Source organism: Triturus cristatus, chromosome 3_2 (genome assembly GCF_964204655.1).
Source record: "Triturus cristatus chromosome 3_2, aTriCri1.1, whole genome shotgun sequence".
NCBI lineage: Eukaryota > Metazoa > Chordata > Amphibia > Caudata > Salamandridae > Triturus > Triturus cristatus.
The window spans coordinates 380,479,118-380,506,392 of record NC_140584.1 but is presented as its reverse complement, the minus strand read 5'-3'; the positions used below and the strand labels follow the sequence as shown (position 1 = coordinate 380,506,392).

The following is a 27,275-nucleotide window of genomic DNA, read 5'->3' as shown; positions in this document are numbered from 1 at the left end:
CGCAGTGATTTGTACTGCGTCGCCTTACTCATAATTTAGGAGGCCACTCAAAGCCACGCAGGGTGGCTTCGCGGGGCTTCATGAAACTTTATGAGAGTCTGTATGTACCAGTTTACGTGGTGCAAAGTGACGCAGGGCTCTCATAAATAAGGCCCTGAGTGTTCTCCCAAGATTTCTCTTCAAACATTGTGGTGCCTAGAAGCAATAATGATTAGCACGCAATATAAAATATGTTATCACCCTCCGTCTGCAGAGAATAAAATCACCAGCAGCGCTTTCCCTGTTGCCAAAGGCACAATCCATCCCACACACCCACACCTGTGATTGTTCTGGAAACCGATTGTCAGACCTGCTGAGAACATTTTACTACATATGACTCAAAAGCATTGCATCGGAAAAACACATTTATTGAGGTGTTTCATAACTGAATCTATTCAACCTTCTAACATCAGAGGCGTCTGAACTTTTGGTATTTACAATTTCAGAATCTTATAACACTGGGAGGAAGGCGGACACGATGAACCCTCGGTGCTGTAACTTGGCCTTCATGTGGCATTGTGAGAGCATCAGCGACGCGCAGCCCAGAGGTCGCACTTTTACTTCTTAGGTGCAATAATGCCTTCCAGTTGAGCCTGAAAAATATAACATTTCTTGGTTACTGGGTGCAAACTGACAGAATCACACTCAAGAGGCGATGAAGCGTGTGGAGACTGGCAGATGCTTGCAAATTCTTAAGGGGAGCGCTCTGTCCAAATGTCTGGGGGGACTCATGCCTCGCGCCATGTGTTTTTTAATCAGCTGCTCCAGGCTTGGCAGACTGCGTTACTGCATTATGAGAAGCTGAAGAGCTGGCCCCGTTTCCATACAATGAAAGCTCCATTTTCTAATGTAAAGCATAGAGGAGGAAATTGAACGGAACTTATTGAAACAGTGGTTTGGGCTTTGCCTCCTGTCCTTAAGACTTTTACAAGATGAAACGTTTGGCTCGTGAAAGATTGGCCATGCCTTCCTGGAGCAGAGTATTCCGGAACAACACTGAGCTAATCACTGAGATGACGTAAGTTAAACTCTCAAATGAGTACAAATGGGGGACAGCTCATTCCAGCAGTGGGGGGGGGGGGGGTGGGGCTCTTATGTACTGCCCTTTGGACGCATTTTTAATGAAACTGAAGGAAGGGGTGGGATCCAGGGAAAACGAATGTTCCGTAAATACAGTCAAACAAATTCACAGTGTATGGACGGGAATTGGGCAAAGGTAATGGCAGCAAATACATTCTCCTAAATGATGCTATTAAAGGGCATTTGAGGAGGCACACCCATAGGCAGACAGTAGATACTGCCAATTGTAGCAGGAGAAAACGTGTAAGTAGCATAACTAAAAGCAGAAATAAGACATCCCCATTTAATAGACGGGCAGTTATTAGGCTAAACCAAAAACAGAAAAGAGAGGTCCCCTAATGTTCTTATCAATAGGCATAAGAAATTGATACTTACCGTTTAACTCCAGTTCTCTAACATAACCATGTTTCATATAGTCATATATACATTCCCCATCATCAAGTCCAGGAACCCTTTGTAGTCAATGTTAACAAAGCAGTGTCCATACATTCAAATAACATTGAAAACAGCCATAGACTACATGTATATAATTTACCTCGCTGTGTGCCCGAACCCTGGCCAATCAGGTGAATGGAACTTAGAGCTTCCAACTCCCCAGAAAAGGTGAGCTGCTCTGATTTAGGCAGGAAGTCAAATGTAACTTATCAGAAAAAGGCCTTCTTACTGGGGAGGTGGGTGGGACGGGAATCCATTAAAGATGTTGGAGAACTGGAGTTACATATAATAACCATTTCTTCTCCAACATTGGACCTCTCATAGATTCCCATGCTTGAATAATGATTACATTAGCAGTTTCATAAATGTCCTATAAAAGGGCAGTAACGGGGCTCACCTTAATTAAAGAGATGTGTAGCACTGCTTGTCCTACTGCCATTTCTGAAGTCCTTTGGACTTCAAAGCAGGAATGCTTCGCAAAGGTATATGTCGAGAACAAACTTGTTGCTTTACATATTACAACACTTGACACTCCAGCTGAGAAGGGTGCCGTGGTCGATATGCCATAAGGGGGCGAACATTTTCTCTTTACATTTGACTTAAACAAGGAAAACGAGTTGCCTACCTGTAGCAGAAAGCAATGCATGCTGAAATCCATCAGGCATACCAGAAGCATTTGTCTCAGGACTTCATGTCTTGCTTAGACTCTAGACATCAGTGGCAGACATTGTGCAAGTTCGTAACAGACATCTGCTCCTTTCAGTCGCTGCATGTATTGAAACCAGTGGTCTTCAGGGGAAATAGTTCCCTTGCACACTGTCTAGAAAAACGATTTTGGAGCTGGTGAATCAATGACAAAAGTTTGGGAAAGGGACTCTAGATCCACATAAAAAGGGTGCCTAAAAACAGTAAATGGCATCAGCACCCCTATATACGGCTCTGTCACTTCCTGTTTTGAGGCTGCGGTGGAGCTGATGATGCACACATATCAGCAAGAGAAAACATTATGGGTCTAGTCTGATGCCTGGAGTAATTCAAGAGGTAAGGAATCTGCAGTTAAAATTATCCATCAGAAAATAAGATTTCTAGTCCATGAAACAATGGACTTTTCAAATTTCAGATCAGGTGGGTGAATTGTTAATATCTGAATTTCTCTAACAATTCTAGCCAATCTGATGGCTAATAAAGAAGATGTCTTCTAGGAGAGCATTTGCAGAGTAGACTTGTGAATCTGTTCGAAAGGACTTCTCGTCAGAGCTGCAGCATTGTGTTTAATTTCCCGTGTTGGACATGGCTTGATTATTGGTGAGAAAGTTCGAAATAGACCTCTTATAAATTCTTTCACCACTCTGGTGAAAAACAGCCCTGGCATAATTTGTGTTCTTAAGTATCTTGATACTGTTGCCAAAAGGACTCAAATGGAGGATTATTTCCAATTGGAATGAGCCAGGAGCAAACAAATAGGGTAAAATCTCTTTAGGGAACGTAGTTAATAGATTAAGATTGTAATCTGCTAAACAAATCCAAAACCGCTTCCATTTTAAAAATTACATTTTGGTTGAATTAGCTCTTGCCGCTGCAAATATGGATTGACACTCGGGTGATATGTTCAACACTGAAAACTGTAGGCCTGTAGCAGTTAGGATGTAAGTTGGAGTGACCAGGTTGTGGAGCTGAACATCCTGTGACGTCTGGTCAGTAGATATGGGTCCACCCTGATTGAAATAGGGGCGTCCAATAACGGAGCCCACAGCTCTGTGAAACAAAACTGCCAGCCCCAATCCAGGGTTATCAGGAACAAGTTGCACATCTCTCTCTTTAGTTTTCGGAGTACTCTAGTGATGAAAGGGACTGGAAGGAAGGAAGGCATATGCAGAAACCCCTGATCAGGAAGTTTAAAGAGTTTCCCCCTGGGTCCCTGGATACCAGCATCTTCTTGAGTGAACTGGGCATTTGGCATTTTTTCAGCCTGGCGAACAGACAAGCTTGGGGGGGGGAGGGTGCAGTTACTAAAGTCTAGATGAATCTGTCACATGTCTTGTCCTTTCGGCAACCCTGGGACACGCTACACTGATAGTTTGATGTTGTGGCCAAGAACCCAATGCCAGAGGGTTTGAGCCTACTGGTAAAGAGTTTTTGATCTTGATCCCCCTTGATTTCTAACGTAATACAGGGTGGTTGTCATGTCTGTCCTTACAAGCACCTTTTGGTTGGTGATCCGAGGTAGAAAGACTTATCCCACTGGGATGATGTCATCCTTCTTAGAGTCAATCTGACTGCTCTTAATTCCAGCAGATTCTTATGCAGGCCTTAATCTTCCGGCCTCCATGGGCCGATGGTGGGGACATTTTGTAGATGAGCTCACCAAACTTGAAGGGATGCTTCCGTGATAAGATGACCCTGAGCGTCCTCAGAGTACAGATCTTGTCCTGCAAATATGCTGGGTGGATTGATCCACCATTCTAGAGCCTGCGTGGCTTTGTCTCTCATTGAAATTATATTGTCCCAGTGTTTTATTACCTGTTTCAATTGTCAATCCAATTGCTCTTACCGTGGGCACATGCGGGGAAGGCACTGGAGAAGTAGTGGGATGCGGGATGACACCATCCCTAGTCTTTTCTTGCACTTGCGCGCTGTTACGCTGGGTTTAACTTTTAAGCTCTAAGCCAATGAGTAGTTTATCACCATGTTCCTTTGATAGGTAGGCCTTTAGGGCGGTAGTTAAGAAACGTGACCCCAAAAAATGATCTGCAGGTGTGGCATAAAAATGGACCTTTTTCTGTTTAGTATGAGTCCTAGTTCGTTTAACAAATGGATTGTGGATTTTAGAGCCAGTTTCCTGTGTATGGATAAAGGACCTTTGACAAGCGAGTTGTCTAGGTAAGGAAATATCCACACTCACTGCCCTCACAGATGAGCTGTTTACTAGAGCCAGGCATTGCATAAAGTCTCTGGTGGATAAACACAGAGCAAAGAGAAAAGACCAGAAATGGTCTTGTTGGCCCTCTCATCAACCTTCTATGCTTGGAGTGTACTGAAATGTGAAAGTGGGCATCCACTGGATCAAGTGTTTACAGGACATGGAGCAAACACAGTACATGGAAGAACTGTTTCTTCATATATTTGTTGAGCACCATTAGATTGAGGGTGGGTCATCACTTTTTCTTCACCAAATAGAACATGAAGTAAAAGCCCTGATTCTGTGTGACTTTGGTACAATTTATATCACTATTTTCTGTAGAAGTTTTATTTTTTTATGCCTCTAGATGTAAATGGACCTATGATGTGAGGCTAACCTACGCTTCACATGAGTTGAAACCTCTCTTAAAAAAACTGCATGGTGTATGGGTGCCATGAATATTACTTCCCTATGGGGCTCCCAGAGTCATTGTCATGTTCATTTTTTAATTTTTCTCGTAATTCTTGTTTTCTTAAATTCAAAACATGGACATATTAAAATGGAATCACGCTTGTAATTCATCTATGACATAGTGCTGATCAAAACTAATGAGTCTGGCACATTCTATGTACATATATGCAATATAATTGGCTGAATGCGAATTGACATATATACAGCACCTAATGGCTATCAATTAACTAACCTACTTCAGAGAGCACTTAGCAGCAGCACGATTGAAGTCACTGTTCGGCACGTTGTAGCACTATATCACTTTATGTATTGTTTGCAACATATTTATTTGTGTTTTTGTTCATTTATGTTTAAGAATCACCTGGTTTTCAGAAATCCTGAAGACTTACTCAACAAGTTTTTTCCACCAATGGTTAGGGTGTGCCTTAGCGTGTGCACACCGCCGGGCTGGTTCGGTCCTGACGAATGCCTCAAGAATAACCCAGAAGAGGCAGAAACATGTTGACCATTGTTTTTACTTCACTTTAGGATACAACTGGTATAATTAACTGGTAGTTATATTTCCTGTAAAGTTTTTGGGATAAAATCAAGGCATTTTTAAATCACCCCCTTTTTTTGCACTCACTACCTTTGCCCACTCCCACCATACACAAACTAACCTGTTCCGCTGTAAACAGGAGTCGTAGCACACCAGGGAGGCACTCGGCCTCTCTGGTGGGAACCCAATGATGAAACATGTCACCAACTAGGTTGGTGAGTGAGGGTTCTTTTTACAAATTTTAATAGTGACTTTTTTGCCGCTGGCTCTCTATTTATTTTGCGCTCTTTTGTTGTTTATATTAGTTTGTTCCAGGGGGACTAAGAGTGTCTTGATCACCCTCTCTCTCCTATTGTTCAGATATATCTCAGATTAGACCCAACCATCTGCAAATCAGCATTGGTGCTGCTCCAATGGGAGCTAAGCTGTGGCAGAAAATCGGAGCAAATCAGCCTCTGTGGGGAGTTGGGAACACTGAGTTCCATTCACCTAATTGGCCAGAGTTTGGGTCACACACTGAGGTAACTGGTTTACAAGTAGTCTATTGCAGTTTTCAATGTGATATCACTGTAGGGACACTGTTATGTTAACAATGAAGTTTCCTGATCTTACAATGGGGAATATTGAAGCATGTGAATCTATGAAAGATCCAATGTTGGAGAAGTAATTATAATGAGTGCCTGCTAGATGGCGGTAATACAGCAGCTACAACTGGTAATGCTTTTGTCATACTGGGCTATTGCATTCAGAATTTACTTTTGCACCAAGATTCTGGATCCAGGAACCCTCTTTCGAGTTGGTTTGACAGGACATATCAGGAATTGAATAAGTCCCTACAAATGGCCCTAAATACCTTCCCTAGAAATGAGAAGAATGTAGTTATGCATAGGGCAACCTATAAAATTGCCCTTAAAAATAAAAAAATTACTCTTAGGGAGTAATCCTGGGAATCTTTAATATCCTCTGCTTAATAAGAACCGTAGATCCATTTGGGAAATTGTCAACAAGGATCACACACATAGGACTGGCATGCTGTGTCTTGCCAAGCATCTTACAGAAGATCAATGGGTGACTAATTTTAGCTTAGTTTATTTTATTGACAAAGCTGGTTGTTCCATATCAGATGAGCAAGAGGTTGTCTACCCACCATCCATTAGATTTGAGGTCAAGGAGGTTGTTAAAAGCCATTGAGCAGTACCCTAAGGGTAAGAACCCCGGTCCAGATGGGATTCCATTTCACCTGTACAAGACTAACAAAGACTTCTGGGCCACTCTAATTACAAACATTCTGAATTTGGTGTGGAGGTCTAAATGGCCTCATTCTTGGCACACCACTACAGTCACTCCGATTTAAAAAATAAATAAATAAGTAAATAGACAGGACCCACTTTGTTAAAGACCTATATCTAAACTGGATTCCACAGTCAAATATGTTGGTTGGGTAGTGCTTGACAGGACCCAGTCATGGTGTACAGAGGTCCAATATGGGTTCAGATCAGGGATGGGAACAATAGAATAGTGCCTTAACCTCCACATGGTTATTACTGAGCACACAGTTGTCAAAAAGGGGCCTCTTTTATTTGTCATTTACACAAACGACACCTAGCTCGTAGCTCACACACAACAACCACACCACCAGGACCAACTTCACTACCTGCATGTTAAACGAAGCAAACTGGATGAAACAGAACTGCCTTAAACTCCACACACATAAAACAGAGGTCCTGATCTTTGGGAACAAGAGCTCTCCATAAGACTCCTCCTGGTGGACAACAGACCTAGAAGCCACACCCACCCCCACGGACCAAGCTAAACAACTCAGCATCGTGACCAAACAAGAAAATGCCGTCACCTCCTCCTGCTTCTTCATCTTATGTATGCTCTGGAAAATATTTTGATAGCTCCCCACTGACACCAGGCGCACAGTCACCCAGTCCCTCATCACCAGCAGACAGGATTGTGACAATGCATTCTTCGCCAGCATTACAAGTCAACTTGTACAAAGACACCATAACACCAAGAATGCTTCCAGACTCATCCTCAACATCTCCACAGCACACACATCACAACCTAGCTCTGAGAGCTACACTGGCTACCAATCCAGAAGCAATGCCAATTCAAACTGCTTATACATGGATACAAAGCCTTCCACAATGTTAGACCTGCCTGGCTCAAACCCTACCTCAACTTCCACCAACCCATCAGGCAACTGCCCTCAGCCACACTCCACCTCACGCAAATACCCGCATTCGCAGGAGCAAATCAGGAGGACGCTCCTTCTCCTATATCACCGCCTGATCCTGGAATGACCTACCACACCACATCAGGATCGCCATATCCCTACTCGAGTTCCACAAGAAGCTGAAGACCTGGCTATTCAACTAGGAGCCCGATCGGCCTACTCATCTGCTCCAGTGCCTGGATAACTCTTGGGTGATAAGCGCATTATACAAATCTTCAAATCATAATCCTCATAACATAACCTCAGCATTTGACCGGTGATGAGGGCTAAACTATAGGAGCTGCTCTTGCAAATGGGCATGGACTCCTCACTTGTTAGGTTCCTCCATGCTTTTGTCTCTGGAACTTCAGTTTCTGTAACATTCGAGGAGGAATGCACTCAGCTCTTCGCTGTGAACAGAGGGGTCCGATAGGCGTGTACTATGTCCCCTATTGTATTTCTATTGTATATTAACAGCCTCAACTCTTTTTTAATTACACATGACCAAGATATGCCGAAGGTTAATGCAACTTACCTTCTGACTCTTTTATATGCTGATGATGCGGTATTAAAGTATAGGGCACGTAATGGCCTTAAAATCCTCATAGACACATTTATTGAGTTTACGACAACCTCGACTTGGATACTAATTTAGCTAAATCGTTTTATATGGTGTGTCACTCCAAAAATAGAGCCTTTAGCATTAAGGGCAAAAGAATATAGAGGGTCAGCCACTTTTCATATTTGGCCGTGGTGTTTGATTCTTAAGGGACCTACCGCCCATGTCTATCCTCCATGCATCTAAAATTCACCCAAGCAGTGGGCACTCTCTTCAATTTTGCATGTAATATAGGAAATAAGTCACTAAAGCCTTTGTTAGAAATATATAAACACAGGTGTGTTCCAATTCTGACTTATGGGGCAATTATTGGGGTTACCACCAAACAGCCCCAGTTTTTTCATGCATGAGGAACTAAGACTGGAGTATGTGGCTGACAATATAGCGCTGACTCCCATGTTGCTCTGACTGTCACTCTGATGTAGAACTAAAGCTTCCTAAACCACAGGATTATTCTAGATTGTCTATTTTGTGATAGAGGCACACAATACCTGGGGAGAGGCATATCAAGCACATTGCCTCTTTCCTTGGAATGGCACAGCTGTTCAGACGGTCCTTATCCATAACTAAATAACAGATACCTTGGGTAAAAATAAATTCAGGGAATTTACAGCCTTGATCAGAGAAGGGGACGAATTAGACAGATTGATTATCAGGGACTACTTAATAATCCAGACTACTGAGGGAACTGAACCCTATCTGTACTGGGTTTCAAAGGAAAGAAAATTATTTCTTCTGATGAGATTTCACCTTCGGTCTATTCGCTGCATCCTTAACTTTTCACTGGAGCAATTTGACACAGCACAAATATTACAATTGTTGTATGCGTCATTTTTTATAGCCAGTTTTTAAGACGTTTACATTTGCTAAATGTAGAGATGCACTTTATTTCTTACGTTCTCTTTGTAATCTGCTGGTATGCTATGCAGTGGGTGGCCTTTTAAATTTAGCTGTGGCTCATTGAAAATCTTTATTGTGATTTTTTTTTTATCTGTTTCTGATTGTGCTAGTGATGTTTAAGACTAACTAAATTGTTCTTTGTATTGCTCTTTATGATTATTTTATTATATTCAAATTAAGAATGTATATTCATGTCGAAGTAATTATAATTAAATACAGAAACTATATCCACCAAATGTTACAGTCAATGGGCAGTAAATAAGTATAAGCAAGGAGAGAAAGTAGATGCTACCAAATGCTACAATGGATGGGCCTTAAGTACGCATAACTAATGAGACGGCAGTTACAGAGGGCTACAGTGAAACAAATACTGGGAAGATTGGTGCTCACATTTAAAAAAAAGAATAACAATTATGAATGGTTGATGCAGAGCTAGAAATAAACTACAGGAAGAAAAGACCATTTTGGAATTCCATGCTAAAAGGAGCTCAAAGTTTCAATAATAGTCACTGTAGGCTCTGTTGAGCCGAGTTCGGGATTTCTCCATGTGGCTGCCACACAGAGAATTCCCGAACTCTGCATTGAGTGCTGCCATAAGCTGCGCGGACCGATCCCCACGATCCCTACAATTGAAGTGTATGGTGAAACCCCCCGCATTGATCTGCTCAAGAGCGCCTACCTAAGTGATAGGGATAGATGCTGTGGTGTAAATTCCCGCCATATCAAGATTACCGGTCTTATCCTAATCAACGTCAGGATTCCGAGTGCTCACTTTTCCAAGCATCTGTTGCATAACACCTGACCACCATTTTAATTGGTGTATCCTGACTTAACCCTATCTCAAGTTGCTTCAGGCAACAGCCTTCCTTAGGACCCCTAGGACCACTTTAGACCATTGTTACCTATCTCAAGCATTCACTACCCCAGGTCTTAATATTGGGGTGTCCTTGTTCCTCATACATACAATAATGATCAGCATAAGCAGAATGGTGGCCTTTTTTTATTGTCTGGAGATGGCCTTTCTCCTGATCTATACAGGGATTTCTTATTTAGCTCCTGAGAGGAGATGAGGTAGTCTGATCCTGGATCTCTTTGGTGCAATCTTCATCAGTACTCGTGTAGGTCATACAGTAAGCCTGGCTTTAAAGATGGCAATGAGCAATTTAAATGACAATTAACCTATATATTCATACAAGGTACACAAACACAAACTGACACCAATATTCATGAACAACATTCTTCTTAGCTGTTTATACCCAGTAGTGTAAAATTTGAGAAATTTTGAAATGAAGTTTGCACCTAACACAATGGCACAACAAAGCACTACTGGCTTGAAGCGCGGAGAGATGAACACTCATGCTGCAGATATTTCTGAGCGTAACCACAGGGAAATTCACTCACCTTCAGCTGCTGGTTAGTTCGTTTCAAGAACTGGATCTCCTCGGCGTGCTTCTTCTCCTCCACCTGCCGCCTTTCTCCTTCTCGCCTTTCGATTGCTTCACATTTGGCTTTCTGCTCATTGACTTGTCTTTCAAGGTCCCTTTTCTCGTTTTCCAACTCTTCAATCTGGGAGGCGAGAGGCAAGATAAAATAAACAAAAGGCAGGAACACAAAATTATTTTCTACAACAGGAGGCAGAGAGGCATTAGCATGCTCATGCATCTCACAACAATATGAGAATGCACATCAAGGTAGAAGAACAGCAGCCATCTCATTTCTGCCCAAGCTATCATGTGCTAAGTTCTTGAGTCAGTTTTAATACTGACATTTTAAAGAATCTTTAAAGCTTGTTTTGTGTAGAGAGATCATTGTGGGAATGACCAAAAGCAACTTCCAGAAGTGCTGATCAGAGAAGTCTTTTGATTTCTTAAAAAGCGATCAACTTCTAGACTGAGGAATACTGCTTGATAATGGACCTACCTTACATTTGAATCCACGACATATAGACTATCTTCCCTTCTGTATTCAACCTCCAACCACTGTGCCCCCCCTAATCATTGGTTATCTTTGCTAGAACGATGTGACTTCCCTTAAAAGTTGGTGTTGTAGTGTTCACCGGTATACCACCTGGACGACACTAACACACGGGGGCAGGGGACTGCTACGTGGACCACCGGATCTGGCCCAGATGAATGCATCTTCTTATCACGTGTGCTCCCTCAACAAATGAGTGAACATGTGGCTAGGTGGGATGGTCCCTGCTGTGTGGCCTACACCCCTGCACCGGTGGCCATAACACTGGCGAGGAAGGTGGTGAGGGTTCCACCGATAAGCGACACCTTGCACCTCCACACCGCAGGAATGACCGCACCACCTGCAATTACCCATATGCATCACCCATCAGTGTGCTATGTGCACAGCAGCCGCCCAGCTCCATTCAGTGCCACCGGTGCACGTGATGCACGGTGAGTGTGAGACAAACCTCTCAATGGCACATGACCTCACTTGAAAAAAAAGAAAACAGGGAGACATATACAGATGCATAATCAGTATCTACAGAAGTAAGACAAGCAAATCGAGCACTCAAGAGGAAAAGTGCCATCTTCCCACTGCGGGAGAAGCATCTGAGGCCCAATACAAGTGGGCATAGGAAAGAGGCATATCACACACTGCAATGGTGAACATACCTATCCTTGATCCACTTGTCATGGAAGTGGCCCCATCAACACAGGCGCCCAAAACTCCATTTTGAGGCTACAGAGATAAAAGCAGATAGGAAAAGAGCACTACTACTTTACCTTGGAGGCAAGGGATTACACACAATTGCCAAAACCATCACAGAGGCCACCCTCAAAACATACACCACATTGGTGGCTGTCCTCACAGCCCATTTCGAACCAATGGCCAACCAAGACTATGAGTGCTTCGTATTCAGGCAGGCCAGGCAAGGACCTGAGGAGTCACTGGACAACTTCTATGCCCAACTTAAAAAATTGCCCAGCACATGTGCGCTTGTGGATGACCAGGAAGAAATATTTATTTTGGAATCTAGAACAAGGAACTCGACGTTTGCTCATTTTATGTCGCATAAATCTTTTACCTCTAAATGACTTAACAGCAAATTGGTCCCAGAATTTAAAAAATGGAACAACTTGTAATTTGTGTAAGTTGAGCATTCAGACCCTGGGCCATGTCTTGTTTGCCTGTCCAGCATTGGCTTAGAGTCGTCATCGTTGGCTTCGGCCGATGTATGTACAAAATTGTGTTAAAAATGTAGCTTCGGCCCGAGATTATCTTTTTTGTCCCAAAAACGAAGCAGTGCGTGTAAAACTTTTAAACTATTTTAAGGAGTTTATGTATATATTTTAAATCTTTTACATATTATTTTAACTTGGTGGTTAACCCTCTTGTCTGTCATTTTCTTACGATGTATTAGTATTTTCTCATTTGTCAGATTGTATTTTGCACATTTGTTGGCTGCTATTTACTGCTATTTGCACAAAAGGGATATGTTGCATTTGTTTCCCACTACGTTCTTGTTGTTAATTTCTAAACTTAATTGAAGTGGGATTTTGGATGTATTTTGCACATGAAATGGCTGCTACTGAATTGCTTCTTGCACAGGTTAGGATATGCTCTGTTACTCCTTTTTCTTGCTGCTAATTCCAAATTGAACTTTTAGCCGAAGCTGAATTTTGGACTCTAGTTTGCACATGAACTGGCTGCTACTTACTGTCCTTTGCATATTCTAGGATATGCTTTGTTATTCCTTCCTTCTTGCTGCTAATTCTAAATTGAACTTTTAGCCGAAGTTGAATTTTGCACTCTATTTTGTATACGATCTGGCTGCTACTTACTGTCCTTTGCACATTCTAGGATACGTTCTGTTACATCAATCCTTATGCTGCTAATTCTAAATGCTATTTTCTGTTGAAATGTCTATGTGCTGCTGCCCAAATGATTGAAAATTTACGCTAAGCACTGAGGTTATGCATATTGTTTTTACTTAAATGTACCTGCTATTGTCTAATACGGTCCTAAACAAACACTATCTTTTACAGTAGAGGTCTTGGGCCTCTGTTTCTGCCATGAGCTAAATGATTTTATTGTTGAAAACCTTAATTATTTTACGTATTTGGATAATAGACAATATTGACTGATGTTATCTGAAGGAATTCTAGCCTTGCTAATGCAAGCCTTTGATAATTTTATGATGGTCCGTGGAATGAGTTCTGTCATGTTTTATTCTTGTAATAATATGCACATATTTTTATGTGGACCTCTTGGGAGTTCCAAATCTTTCATAAAATATTGAAAACATGAGGACGGATTATACAGGGGTGTGCCTCCACAAACTAGGAGAGAACATCTTGCAGGAGTCAGGGAAGTCAATAGGAGACATTCTAACCATGGGGTGCTCCAAAAATTATCCAAAGCCGGTGCCTCTGATATGGAGGTAGTGTTAAAATAATCAAAAACACACCTGTGACCACACGAACATGTGGCTACTGTGGAGGAGCAGCCCACCGAGCTAGTGCCTACCATGGCAAAGGGAAGAAGTGTGCCTCATGCGGCAAATACAATCACTTTGTGAGAGCCTGCCGGTGCTCCAAGAACAGAAAACCAAACCCTACAGTCAACACCCTACCCAAAGTGACGGAGGCCACCAAAGACATGGATGACCACAATGTCGCGGAGTACACGGTACACACTGTGTTCATCATAGGTAATGCTGCCGCTGCCAACTGCCCACTACTCCAGTGGAAAGTGATAATAGCACTCTCACAGCTGTCATTGATACGGGTGCCTCCATTGACATTATGTTGGCTGATGCTTACCAAGCAATGTCAGAAACCCTAACCCTGCAGAAGGCCAAAGTTTGAGTATTTGCCTAAGGCCTGGCTAGACCTCTATCCATGCTGGGTGTTTTTGAGACTACGGTAACTCTTGAGGAGGTAACTGTAGATCCCCAAGTATATACGGCCAGAGGAGGCCAAGGCATGCTTCTTAGCGGCCATACTGTGTAAGCACTCGGAATCGTCCATTTTGTACTCTGGGTGCACGCGGAAGAGTTGTCCCACATTCTTGCAGAATGCAATGACTTGTTCATTGGCATCGGCTGTATTAAGGAGAAAGTGGTCAAATTCCATACCAACAAAACCATACAGCTGGTAGCCCTCTGGCATCACATGAGACTTAAGGTGGAGAGAGAGCTAGAGAAATTTGAGAAAGCTGGCATTATCAAGAAAGTCACCAACCCACCTCCATTGGTATCTCCCATTGTGGTCACCAGGAAACCAAAGCAACGTAGTGAGGTTTCGAAATTTGTGGACATGGGACTCCTGAGCGTATCATTCCGAAAAGAGCAATACTTGACCCCCTCCTCATTGACGACTTGATTGGGGAGCTGATCGTAGCCAGTTGGTTTCCCAAGGTAGACCTCTGGTCAGGATACCACCAACTGGTTGAAGAATCGAGGTACATAACTAAATTTTCTAATTGAGCACTGCAGAAGTATTTCAGAACACCATTTAGGAGCTGCTGGCTGGGCTGCCCAGAGTCATCAATGTCAGCGATGACATTCTACTCTATGCCACATCAGCCAAAGTACATCCCAAAAGGTTGAGGGATGCACTACAATTAATAAAACAGGCCGGACTCACTTTACACAAAGAGTTCATGAAGCAGAAGATGAGCTGCTTTGGGTACTACTCCACAGAACGGGGAGCCCCACACCTCGACATAGTGCCTGACAGCAAAGGAGCTCCTCCCTCAACCATCTAATGTTTTGGAAGTCAGAGGCATTTATGGGATGGTTAACTACTGTGGCCAATTCAAAAAAGAACTAACTTCACTCACGCAGCCTCTGCAAGACCTCACAAAATACTCGGCTACCTGCACATGCAGGGTAGAGCAGGAGCAGTTGTTTCAAGCGACCAAAGATGCACTCTCAGCCAACAACACTTTGATGTACTTCAACCCCTACAGACAGACTACCCTGGCAGTGGACGCCAGCTGAAAGGGGCTGATGGCAGTGTTGACATAACAGCAAGAGTGCGGGGAGTGAGCACCAATACTGTATGCCAGATGATCATTGACACCAACCGAGCAGCGCTATTCACAGATTGAAAAAGAAGCGATTGCCATATACTGAGGGTGTTGCTACTTTCACCTCTATGGGTACAGGCATCCGTTTGTGGTGAGAACCAACCACAAGTCACTGATACCCCTGTTCCAAAGCACTTCTTCGAAACCACCAGAACACATCGAGAAGTGGATGTTACAGCTACAGGAAGCTGACTGGAAAGTAGAATACCATCCAGGAACCAATAACCCGGGCAACTACTTGCCACGACATGCTCAGAGTGCCACATTGGAAAAAGTTGACGAAGCTGAAGAAACAGAGGAGTACGTTTCGTATGTCACTGGCCGGTCCCAACTATTACCAGTGTCCTTGGAAACCGTACATCAGGCCACTGACACAGATGAGTGCCTACAACTAGCCCCAGCTAGTGGAAGTAACTAATAACCCATCAAGCTCACAGGACACCAAAGGCCCAGAGAATTCTCATTTCTCTCTATCAAGTATGCCATAATCTGGCCGCAGACCCAGATGGATCCCTACTCCGAGGTCACCGGATTATCTTGTAAGCCTGGCCACCCAGGTTGTCCAATTTGCACATGCTGGCCATCAAGGTATGGTCAGGACAAAGAGTTGGCTCTGCAGCAAGGTCTGGTTTCCCCTCATAGATGAGCTTGTGGAACTAAAAGTACTGTCTTGCCCCTGGTGCCAAGCGGCTGGCACCCCTGACCCCCTGCACCCGTCATCACTGGACATGGGCAACAGCAACCGTGGGTCCGCGCAAGCCTAGATTTCTGATGCCTCCATGATGCGCAATACACTCTTGTCCTCATAGACTACTACTCGAAGTATTCGGAGGTAGAGCACGATAACATCCAAGCGGCCAGCGAGGTCCTTCCCAAGTTTGAAAAAATGAAGGCCGTCCACGGACTCCTGATGAAACTAGACGAACAAGTTACTTACCTTCGGTAACGCTTTTTCTGGTGGATACAGTATCTGCCTGTGGATTCCTCACCTTGTGAATATCCCCTGCGCCAGCATTCCACGGAACTTTTCTTCCCCAGCATTCCACGTCGACGTGGGCGACGTCACAATACATCGGCTCCGCACGCGATTCCGTACGACGTCATCGGAGCCATAAGAAGCCCACGTCGGCGTGATGACGTCAGTTCCACCCATTTTTTCCGTGCCTTCGAGGCGAACAGGTGAACCAACGACAATCCCAAGTATACACAGTATATAGAAAAACCAATACATATACATAGCATACAAAACAAAGGAATGCTAATCAAACAAGCATTTCCTACAAATGTACAAGAGAAAATATAAGCATTTCAAACAAGACCTATTTCATGGTATACAAAAGGTGGACAACGGGGAGGCGGGTGGGTTGGTGAGGAATCCACAGGCAGATACTGTATCCACCAGAAAAAGCGTTACCGAAGGTAAGTAACTTGTTCTTCTGATGGATACATCTGCCAGTGGATTCCTCACCTTGTGAATAGATTCCCACAGCAGTCCCCACTCCCGGAGGAGGGTGTCCACCTTTCTATACCAGAAAGTCTTGCAAGACAGAGCGCGCAAAGTGGCCCTCCCTCCTCATCTCAGAGTCCAAGCAATAATGCTTCGCGAAAGTATGGCGGCCTTACAAATATCTGCCACAGGAACACCCCGGGCCAGAGCAGATGTTGAAGACTTAGCTCTAGTAGAGTGAGCACGAATACCCTCAGGAGGAGTCTTACCAGCCAAGGCGTAGCAGATCTTGATGGTCAGTATAATCCATCTTGACAGCGTGCGCTTGTGCACCGCTTTACCTTTAGAACGACCAACGTAGCCAATAAAAAGCTGGTCATCAATACGAAAGTCCTTGGTCCTGTCCAAATAAAAACTCATAGCCCTCTTCGGGTCAAGGCGATGGAGTCTTTCTTCTTCTTTGGAAGGATGAGGGGGTGGATAAAAAACAGGGAGGGTAATAGACTGCCCCAAATGGAAAGGAGTAACAACTTTTGGCAGGAAAGCAGCCCTGGTCCTGAGAACCATCCTTTCAGCATGTAAGGTAAGAAAAGGAGGTTTGGAACTAAGAGCTTGAAGCTCACTCACCCTCCTTGCCGAGGTTATGGCTACAAGAAAAACCACCTTAAAGGACAACAGCCTCAAAGGACAATTATGAAGAGGCTCAAACGGGGACCCCATTAAAAAGGTTAAGACAAGATTAAGGTCCCACTGAGGCATTACAAATGGAGTAGGAGGAAACATGTTTGTAAGGCCCTTGATGAACCTCAGAACAACCGGAGATTTAAACAACGAAGGTTGATCTGGAAGGCACAGAAATGCCGATAAGGCCGAAAGGTAGCCCTTGACCGTGGCCACAGCACAGCCCTGCTGAGCCAATGAAAGAGCAAACTGAAGCACATCAGAAAGATGAGCCTTCAAAGGGTCAATGGACCTCTCTCCACACCACTTTACAAACTTAGACCACCTGTAGGAGTATATGGACTTGGTGGAGTGTCGCCTGGCCGATAAAATAACGTCCACCACATCAGGTGGGAGAGAGAAGGAACTCAGGTTGCCCCGTTCAATCTCCAGGCATGAAGGTGTAAGCTCTGGAGGTGGGGGTGTAGAAGTCTGCCCTCAGAGGGAGACGGAGCGGAGGGCACGAGGAGAGGTGGAGAAGATCTGTGTACCACACCCTTCTTGGCCAGTCCGGGGCGACCAAAATGACTTGGGCCCGGTCTTGGCGAATCTTCCTCAGAACCCGAGGAATCAAGGGTATGGGAGGAAACGCGTAAAGGAGTCGTGAGCCCCAACTCAACTGAAACTCGTCCCCCAACGCCCCCTGCATCGGATACTGGAGACTGCAGAATGACGGGCAGTGCGCGTTCTCTCGGGTGGCAAACAGGTCCACCCGAGGAGTCCCCCACGTCCGAAAGACACGACGAACCACCTCCGGATGGAGCCTCCACTCGTGGTCGGCGGAGAACTGCCGACTGAGACTGTCCGCACGCACGTTCAGCACCCCGGCCAGATGATTTGCCATCAGACAAATCTGATGGTCCTGAGCCCAGGACCACAGACGCAGGGCCTCTCTGCAGAGACAAAGAGACCCTACTCCTCCCTGTTTGTTTATATACCACATCGCGGTCGTGTTGTCCGTCAGGACTTGAACTGACTGACCGCGAAGGGAAGGGAGAAAGGCCTTGAGTGCCAAACGAATCGCCCGCAACTCCAGAAGGTTGATATGAAACAACCTCTCCTCTGGAGACCAAAGACCCTTGATCTCCAGATCCCCCAGATGAGCTCCCCACCCTAGGGTGGAGGCATCCGTTATCACTGTGGCCACCGATGGAGGTAGATGGAAAGGCTTTCCTTGGGACAGATTGCCCTCCACGCTCCACCAAGACAGATCCGCTGCAGCTTCTCCGGAGATCCTGATCGACTCCCCGAGATCCCCGTTGTGCTGATACCACTGCTTGCGGAGGCACCACTGGAGCGCCCTCATGTGCCAGCGTGCATGGTTGACCAACAGAATGCAGGAAGCGAACAGACCGAGCAGGCGAAGGACCTTCAGAACTGGAACAACCGCTCCACTGTGGAATAAAGGGACCATCTCCTGAATGTCGAGAATCCTTTGAGGAGGAGGGAATGCTCGACACACAGTAGTGTCCAGTACTGCCCCTATAAACAGGTTGCGTTGAGAGGGCACCAGGTGAGATTTGGGCACATTGATCGAAAAACCCAAGTCGAATAACAGCTGAGTTGTCACCTGCAGATGACGCTGCACCATCTCTGGGGACTCTGCCTTCAGAAGCCAGTCGTCCAGGTAGGGGAAAACCGGAATCCCCGACCTCCTGAGATGAGCAGCCACCACTGCCATCACCTTTGTGAAGACTCGAGGTGCAGTAGTAAGACCAAACGGGAGGACCGCAAACTGATAATGTTGCGACCCAACCGTAAAACGGAGATACTTCCTGTGCGACTTCAGGATTGGGACATGGAAGTACGCGTCCTGCAAGTCGAGCGACACCCTCCAGTCTCCTTGCTGCAACGCTTGAAGAACCTGCGCAAGGGACAGCATCTTGAACTTCTCCTGTTTCAGGTAAAAATTCAAGATTCTGAGGTCCAGAATCGGACGCAATCTGCCGTCCTTCTTGGGGATCAGGAAATACCGGGAGTAGCATCCCTGACCCCTTTCCTGCTCCGGAACCACCTCTATTGCGCCCTTCTGAAACAAAGCTTGAACTTCTTTCTGCAGGAGAAGCAGGTGGTCCTCCGAGCAATAACCTTGGCAAGGAGGGTAAGGGGGAGGAAACTCCCGAAAGGGAAGGGCGTACCCAGTCTCTACGAGGTTCAAAACCCAAAGGTCGGTTGTAACAGATTTCCAACCCCGTAGAAAGTAGGACACCCGACCCCCCACAGGTCTTACATGATCCGGGATGGGGGATCTAGGGCTGCTTCCCTGAAGCCTCATTTGGAGCAGAGGAGGAGGAGGAAGAAGAGGGGTTGCGACCAGAACCTCTCCGACCCCTTTGCTTCCCTCTATAGGAGCGATAGAGGGGATTCTGCTGCTGTTGTTGCTGCTGTTGTTGTGGCTGTCGGAAGGAACGAAAGGATGACCTTCCGAATCCCCTAGTCTTACGGAAAGTTGAACCTCTAGCAGGAACCTGCAGACCCAAGGACTTCGCCGTCAACCTACTGTCCTTAAAACGTTGAAGAGCAGAATCTGCCTTCTCCCCAAACAACTTTTGTCCATCAAAGGGCAGATCCACCAGCGTGGCCTGGACATCTGCAGAAAACCCTGAGGAACGGAGCCAAGCTTGTCTCCTTGCGGCAATGGACGACCCCATAATCCTCGCCACAGAGTCCGCCGTATCCAGCCCAGACTGGATCACCTGCCTGGCAGCTGCCTGAGTGTCCGCCACAACCTCCATGAAGGACGACTTATCCCCTTCAGGTAACTTAGGGGCCAAAGTTTTTATAGAGTCCATCAGGGCATGAACATAACGCCCCAGCAAGCATGTGGCATTTGATGACTTCAACGCCATACTTCCTGAGGAGAATGTCTTTTTGGCCGCCTGATCAACTTTCTTTGACTCCCTATCAGCAGGAGATTGGGGGAAAGCACCCGAAGCATGTTTAGAACATGAAGCCTGCACCACTAGGCTCTCCGGAGAAGGATGCGTGGATAAAAAATCCGGGTCTCCTGGCGCAACCCTGTATCTCCTTGCCACCTGCCTGCAAACTGCTGGAGCTGACAGAGGCTTCTTCCACACCTCCAACACTGGTTCCAAGAGAGCCTCATTGAAAGGTAACAAAGGCTCCGAAGCCGACGTCGGGGAGTGCAACACCTCTGTAAGCAGATTGGACTTGTATTCCACAGAGGGCAGCTGCAGATCTAACAACTCCGCGGCCTTCTTGATCACAACATGGTAGGGCGCCAATTCCTGTGGTGGAGAAGACCTTGTAGAAGCATGCTCCCACTCCGGGGTGGTATCCAAACCACTTTCTACCTCTATACCTCCAAACTCATCCGAAGAAGAGTCGACTTCACCTTCTTCCACCTCAGCCCGATATCTTTCCTCCTCCAAAACCCTTTGGGCCTCCCGCCTCGATCGATTCCGGGGAGCCGGCGTCGTCGACGTCGTACGCGGCGTCGGTGGAGCCAAAGGCACCGGCGTCGGAGGCGCTACAGGTGGAGTCGGCGGCGCCGGATGCGGCGTCGATGGAGTCGGCCTCGGCGTCAAAGAAGGCTCCGAAGATTGACCATCCATCCGAGGTCGAGCCGGATTCCCAACCGGCGCCGGAAACTGCCAAGAAGGCGCCATCGGCATAAAAGGCAGAAAAGGAGCCTGAGCGTATTGCTGCGGCACTCCCAGAGAAAACGCCATCGGACCCACGGGACCTGCTGGTGCTCCGGATGGGAAGGATGCTCTCTGAAAAATGCCATACATGGCATTCAGAAATCCCGAAGGATCCGTACCTGGAGCCGGGAATTGGGGATAAGGAACTGCCCCTGTATCCTCCTGTGGAGCCACCGGCGTCGGCTCCTCTGAATCCTCCACCGGAGCCGCGGAGTCATCAGGCACCGGAACAGACTCTTCCTGCTCCTGCTCCACATCAGATTCCACCCGACCCGGAGTCGAAGCCTTGGACGGCGCCGGCGACGGGGAACGAGCTGGAGTCCGCTTCGGAGAGGGAGACTTCGAAGACTTATCAGGAGAAGGCGAAGGAGACAAGACCTTGCTCTGACGTCGACGAGGCGAAGCCGACCTCGACCTCTTAGACTTCGAGGACCGACGCCGAGAAGAATGCTTCCTCTTCTTATGGTGCTTCTTCGACTTCGACGACCTCGAAGTCGAAGACTCCCGCCTGGACTTCTCCTTTTTCCTCCCTCTCTTCTCCTCACCGATCTTCTTCATGAAGAGTTTGGTCTTCCTCTCCTTCAGCGCTTTAGGATTCATGCTCCTACAGCACCCGCACTCATCCACGTCATGATCAGAGGAGAGACACCATAAACAATTCTGATGCGGATCCGTCATGGACATCAGGCCTCCGCACTCCCTACAGGGCTTAAAGCCCGACTTCCTCGTCGAAGACATACCGATTTTAACAAAAATACACCACTAGATTACAAAGTATCTAGAGAGCACTGGGAAAAAACCGTTGCGCGTCGACGGCGCGGAAAAAAGGGAACTGACGTCATCACGCCGACGTGGGCTTCTTATGGCTCCGATGACGTCGTACGGAGTCGCGTGCGGAGCCGATGTATTGTGACGTCGCCCACGTCGACGTGGAATGCTGGGGAAGAAAAGTTCCGTGGAATGCTGGCGCAGGGGATATTCACAAGGTGAGGAATCCACTGGCAGATGTATCCATCAGAAAGATAACTCTGCCATTTCAGGGGCAAGAGATGGCTGCGTATCGTCGATCTCTAAACATCTGGCAAAAGATTGTCACCCCGAGGTGGCCTCAAGCCAACAGGGAGTTCGAACAATTTATGAGAACTTTGAACAAAGTTATTTGGATAGCGCATTACAACAACAGCCATTAGAGTGGGCCATCTGTTCATTCTTGAGAGTGTATAGGCAGACCCTGCACGCTACAACAGGGCGAGCTCCTGGCCACCTTAGCATGGGACGCATGGTCAATCACTCAATCCCCCACCATCCGCCGTGGAGGCCTCTAGCGATGAACAACCAGCAAACCCTCCAAAGATGAAAGGCATCCAATGACAAGGCAAGCGCAAGGCGGAGTGTGAAGGTCTGTGAACTCTGAGTGGGAGACCATGTACTAGTCAAAGACCTATCCCCAAGAAGCAAGTTTCGGCTTCCATTTGAATGAGACCGCTGATCAGTTGTACAGCGGTGCGGTACAATGATAACTGCCAGAAGAGGTTACAAGGAGGTCACCCATAACATCTTACAATTTAAGCCCTTTCACATGCAGTCATACGCCGAAGTAGGAGCCGAAGATACAGACGCAGAGGAGAGTAAAGAAGTAGGAGGAAGGGTGACAAGGTCTTCCTATACAACTCCCCAGACATCAGGGTCCCCGGGGCCAAGGAAGACCATGGCCAAGTGGGAGAAGACTCCACACCACATCAGGAGACCAGGCTATCAGACACCCCGAACCCCCAGGTGGAACACGATGGCCAGACCCAGTCCCATCCCTTGAGAAACCCAGCACCCTCCACAAGACTCAGGGACGTTACGGAGTAACGACGCTCCTCCCAGAATTCAAAGAAAAACACCTGGACTGGAACAGCATATCAAGCATGGACCTGGGAAACTTGGCAGATTTGAGTCTACTCTGCTGAGCCCAAGAGACAATGATGTATCCTTTACCATTCATTCATCTGATCAGTTTGTTTGTATATTCTGTTTGCTTATGGTTGGGGAGGAATGTGGTGGTCCCCAGTTTACTAACTGGAAGACACTAACGAGAGAGGGGGAACTGCTACGCGGACCCCAGAATCTGGCATAAATGAGTGCGTGCATTCTTGTAAAAGGTGGCAGTGTAGGGTAGTCCCTGCCGCGCAGGACCTTAACCCAGGGTTGGATTGGGATCAAAAATTGGCTTGGGCACACCAAAAAAAGTATCCCACATTTGCGTATTGTCTTTCCGTAAAACACTGCTTCAGCGAAGTTTTATAAAAAGAAAGGGGTTGGGGGGCATGTTTTATTAACTTCACTTAGATAAAAAAAAAATGCACAGATTAGTTCACACTGCTGAGCCACACATAAATGCAAGTGAGACCACTTCTGCTGAGTCCCTCTGTCCCCCGCTCAATCAGCATACAATAAAGGGCTGGCCCAGCGAGAGAAAGGGAGTGATACCTCCGCCCTTCTGCCTCTAGAGAGGCCACAAGGGCACCCACTGGGCAGCTGGCGGCATCCTAACCGCACAGACAGCCCCTAGGCTGCCCATGTTACCAATCCGACCTTGCCTTAACCATCATACATGCCCCATGTGGTTAATGCTGCACGCAGCGCACCGCACCCACCAAGCAGGCCCGACTGATGGAAGTGCGGCCTAGACTCCCAGACCAGCGGTAATAACATAATTTTGATGGACACCAGTGCTCTAAATGGGCCGGTACTCACAGGTACTGAGTACTGGCACTTCTTGTTATTACCAAGCTGAGTGCCCGCACTTCTCCAGTGTCAAGAAGAGTACCGGTACTCGGATTCATAAGGTGGGCACTGGGCCGATGCCTGAGGGCCAGCTGTGGCATATTTATTTGGCAGCATGTTGGCCGTTTTCACGTCTGTCTGTAACATTCTGCTGAACGGCCTGCCGCAGGGGCAACTGGGCCTCTGCTCCTAGATGGAAGCTCTCATTGTCCTCAACCGCCCCCTGCCGGGCCTCCATGCAGGGTCGTCTTGTTAGTGTACTGCACATTGGCTGCCAGGGGCCAAGTGATGTGTGCAGCCTGAATGGGTGGGAGGGAAGAGAGCCTGCATAAAAGACCGTGCCATTAACTGCTTGGCCTCCCACTGAGGCCTGACTCACTTGCTCCTGCAAATCCACACCCACCCCCTCCACCTGCTGGGACATTGGCTGGGATAAGGTGGTGCAGATGGCCTACGCAGCCTGCCTGGAGCCCAGGTGAGGTGGGAGGAGGTCTACTGACCTGCCCATCAGAGGCCAGTATTGTTTTTCCCCTGACCTCCACACTGCTGGACTCTACACATGCTCACGACCCTGCAGTGCGCACTGTCTGCCACTGCAAACTCTCCGGCCGTGTGACTTTCTGCCAAGGGAAGAGGAAGGAGAATGAGGTGAAGAGAGTGGGGGCAGAGATTGAATGAGCAGAGGAGAGTTTAAAGGAGACAGAAGAGGTAAGCACAGACGGAGATGGGGAAGACATTGAGACAGCTATGGAAAGAGTAAGAGAGGCACGGAGATGGCAGATTAGAAATAGAAAGAGCGATAGTTGAGGATTATAGGATACCTTTGGGGTAAAGAGAGTGGGGCAGCTAGAGAAATGGATATAAATGGGAGAGAAGTGAGTGGGGGAGGGATCGACAGATTAGAGATGTGAAGATTGACAGGTTATTTGTCTGCTTGTTTGTGTGCGTTTGCCTGGTTGTGTGTATGTTTGCATGTGAGAGAGAAACTAAATAGGAGGGGGAGAGAATAAAGGACACCCAGGAGGTATTTGAAAAGAAATGCGCCTAATGCTTGTTATTAATGATGCTATGCAAGCCTCTCATCCTGGGGCACATTGATTCTCAGCCTGAAGGTGCTAATAGTACTGTTGATGGCTTGGCAGCATTCAGGGTTTAGAAGCTCGTTCCCAGAAGTATTTCACACCACCCTGTATTAGCATATGTACCTGTCAATCTGCACATATGGAAAGTTTGAGACAACTGTCAAGGGCAATGCAAGAGCAAAATGAATATTCAATAGAAGTGTTTACTATCAATTCAATTCAATTCAATTCAGCTTTATTCGGAGCAAGTTAATGTCCATAAAAGCAAACACAGTCATAATCACAAATACAAACATGAACACTTATAGCAGACATAATCACAATTCATATACAATATTAATCATTAAAAACATAATACATCTTAAAATTACATATCTACATCTAAAAAACACATACTTTTCCTCAGGTTAATGCATTTGTTTAAAAAGGAAGCTGTATAAAAGCAGATATCAGCAGATTGTAAGTTAAAAATCAATTTCATAGCCTGCTCAACCGTCCGTGTACCATATTTTACAAACATGGGCTTTAACAGAATAACACGGTAGTTGGAGTACAGTTTACAAAATAATATAAAGTGCATTGTGCTCTGCTTGGAAAAACCGTCACATCTACAAGGGCCTATAGGGTATTTTCTCATTACAGGATGTGCCACCAGGTGATGCACTATTCCAAATCTCAGTCTTGTTAGTACAAATTTGTGTGTAGGTCTGGTGACTAAAGTTAGATAGACGGGGAATCCATCCATGGACAAATATCCGTTATAGAACATGACAGTGGACAGAGAACCTGCAATTACTCTTCTTTTCCTCTCGGCAAAGGCTAGAAAAGTCACTTTCATCTCAGTCTTGGGGATTAATAAGACAGCTTTTGGATCAGTTACAATATTCAGGTTAAAAATATCCGAAAAGCACATAATAATGTATTTAATCCAGGGAATTGCCTTTACTTTATCTAATCGCATACAGTCCTGGATTATAGACCTAGTGAAAGATTTTTCTTCATTCAAATATATTGATCTCCACAACATTAAAGGTCTCAGTGACAAAAGATCGGATAAATAATTGACATTTAGTTCATAATGACATAATGCATTAGAGGTCGAGGTGGGTAAACACAACACCTTTTTTAGGAAAGAATTCTGTTCCAGTTGCACCTCGTGTGTGCTACTGTAACCCCAAATTCCAGCCCCATATAATGCAATCGAAACACATCTAGCCTGATAAATTTTTACCATGTCTCTGGTCCTACGATCCCCAATTTTCTGTGCAAATCTAAAAATTCCATGTGCATTTCTAGCCATTTTATTGCGAATATTATTAAATTCATGTGTCCACTTTTTATCTTCAGCGAAGGTTATACCCAAGTAGCAGAATTTGTCCACCTGCTGCACTTTTATTTTATCTATAAAAAAACCCTTTCGCTGCATGTTTAATTTTCTTTGGGCCACAGATCATTGTATAAGTTTTGCTTTTATTGATAACTAATTTTTTATCTTTAATAAAAGATACAAAACTATCCATTAATCGTTGTAACCCTATCGGAGTTCTTGACAATAATACAGCATCATCGGCGTATAATAGCACCGGAACGGGGGTACCGTTAATCACTGGAACATCTGCTGGTACTTTTTTTAAAATAGCATCAACATTATTTATAAATAAAATGAATAAAAGAGGAGCTAAAACACAACCCTGCCTTATACCGCGTTTAACGCTAAAGTTCCTAGTGCATTCACCCTTCCTACCGAAACGTACACATGTTTTTAATCTCTCGTACATTCTGGCAAGAAAATAAATTATGGCTTTTGGCGCCCCTAATTCTAACAGGGTCCTCCACAGAATAGAGTGGTCGACCATGTCGAAGGCGCTGCTTAGATCAGCAAAGCACATGTAAATATGGCCATGTTTGGCTTCGCTGTATTTCCCGATCAGTAATTCTAAATTAATGCATTGATCGAGTGTACCCCTACCTTTCCTAAAGCCATATTGGCTATCTGTCAGAATATGGTCCTGTTCTACCCATTCTTCCAGTCTAACCAACATAATCCTACTCATTACTTTTACTGAGGCGTCCAATAGTGAGACTGGTCGATAATTTTTCGCATCGGACCTAGATCCCTTCTTGTATATAGGTACAATTATAGACTCCTCCCAAGTTTGTGGAGGGCCTATACATACCGCGGCATTAAAAACAACAGCCAACAACGGGCCCCATACTTCCGGAGTCTCCTTATATACATCACTTGGGACCCCATCCGGGCCTTGGGCCTTTCCTCCCTTACTTGCTCTTATCCCACTTTCCACTTCTTCCACAGTAATATCAAGTGGTATGATAGGCCA

At 45.8% G+C, this 27,275-nt stretch overlaps 1 protein-coding gene across 1 annotated transcript in view; it reads right to left on the bottom strand.

Moving 5' to 3' along the window:
• Positions 1-391: 391 nt before the first annotated feature.
• DNALI1 (dynein axonemal light intermediate chain 1) overlaps positions 392-27,275 on the bottom strand; it is a 211,792-nt gene continuing 184,908 nt past the window's right edge. Inside the window, exons 5-6 of the mRNA XM_085647900.1 lie at positions 10,604-10,768; positions 392-632 (exon numbers count right to left, since the gene is read on the bottom strand). Of these exons, the coding sequence (XP_085504026.1) occupies positions 597-632; positions 10,604-10,768 (201 nt within the window). The 3' untranslated portion in view covers positions 392-596. The remainder of the gene's footprint in view (positions 633-10,603; positions 10,769-27,275) is intronic.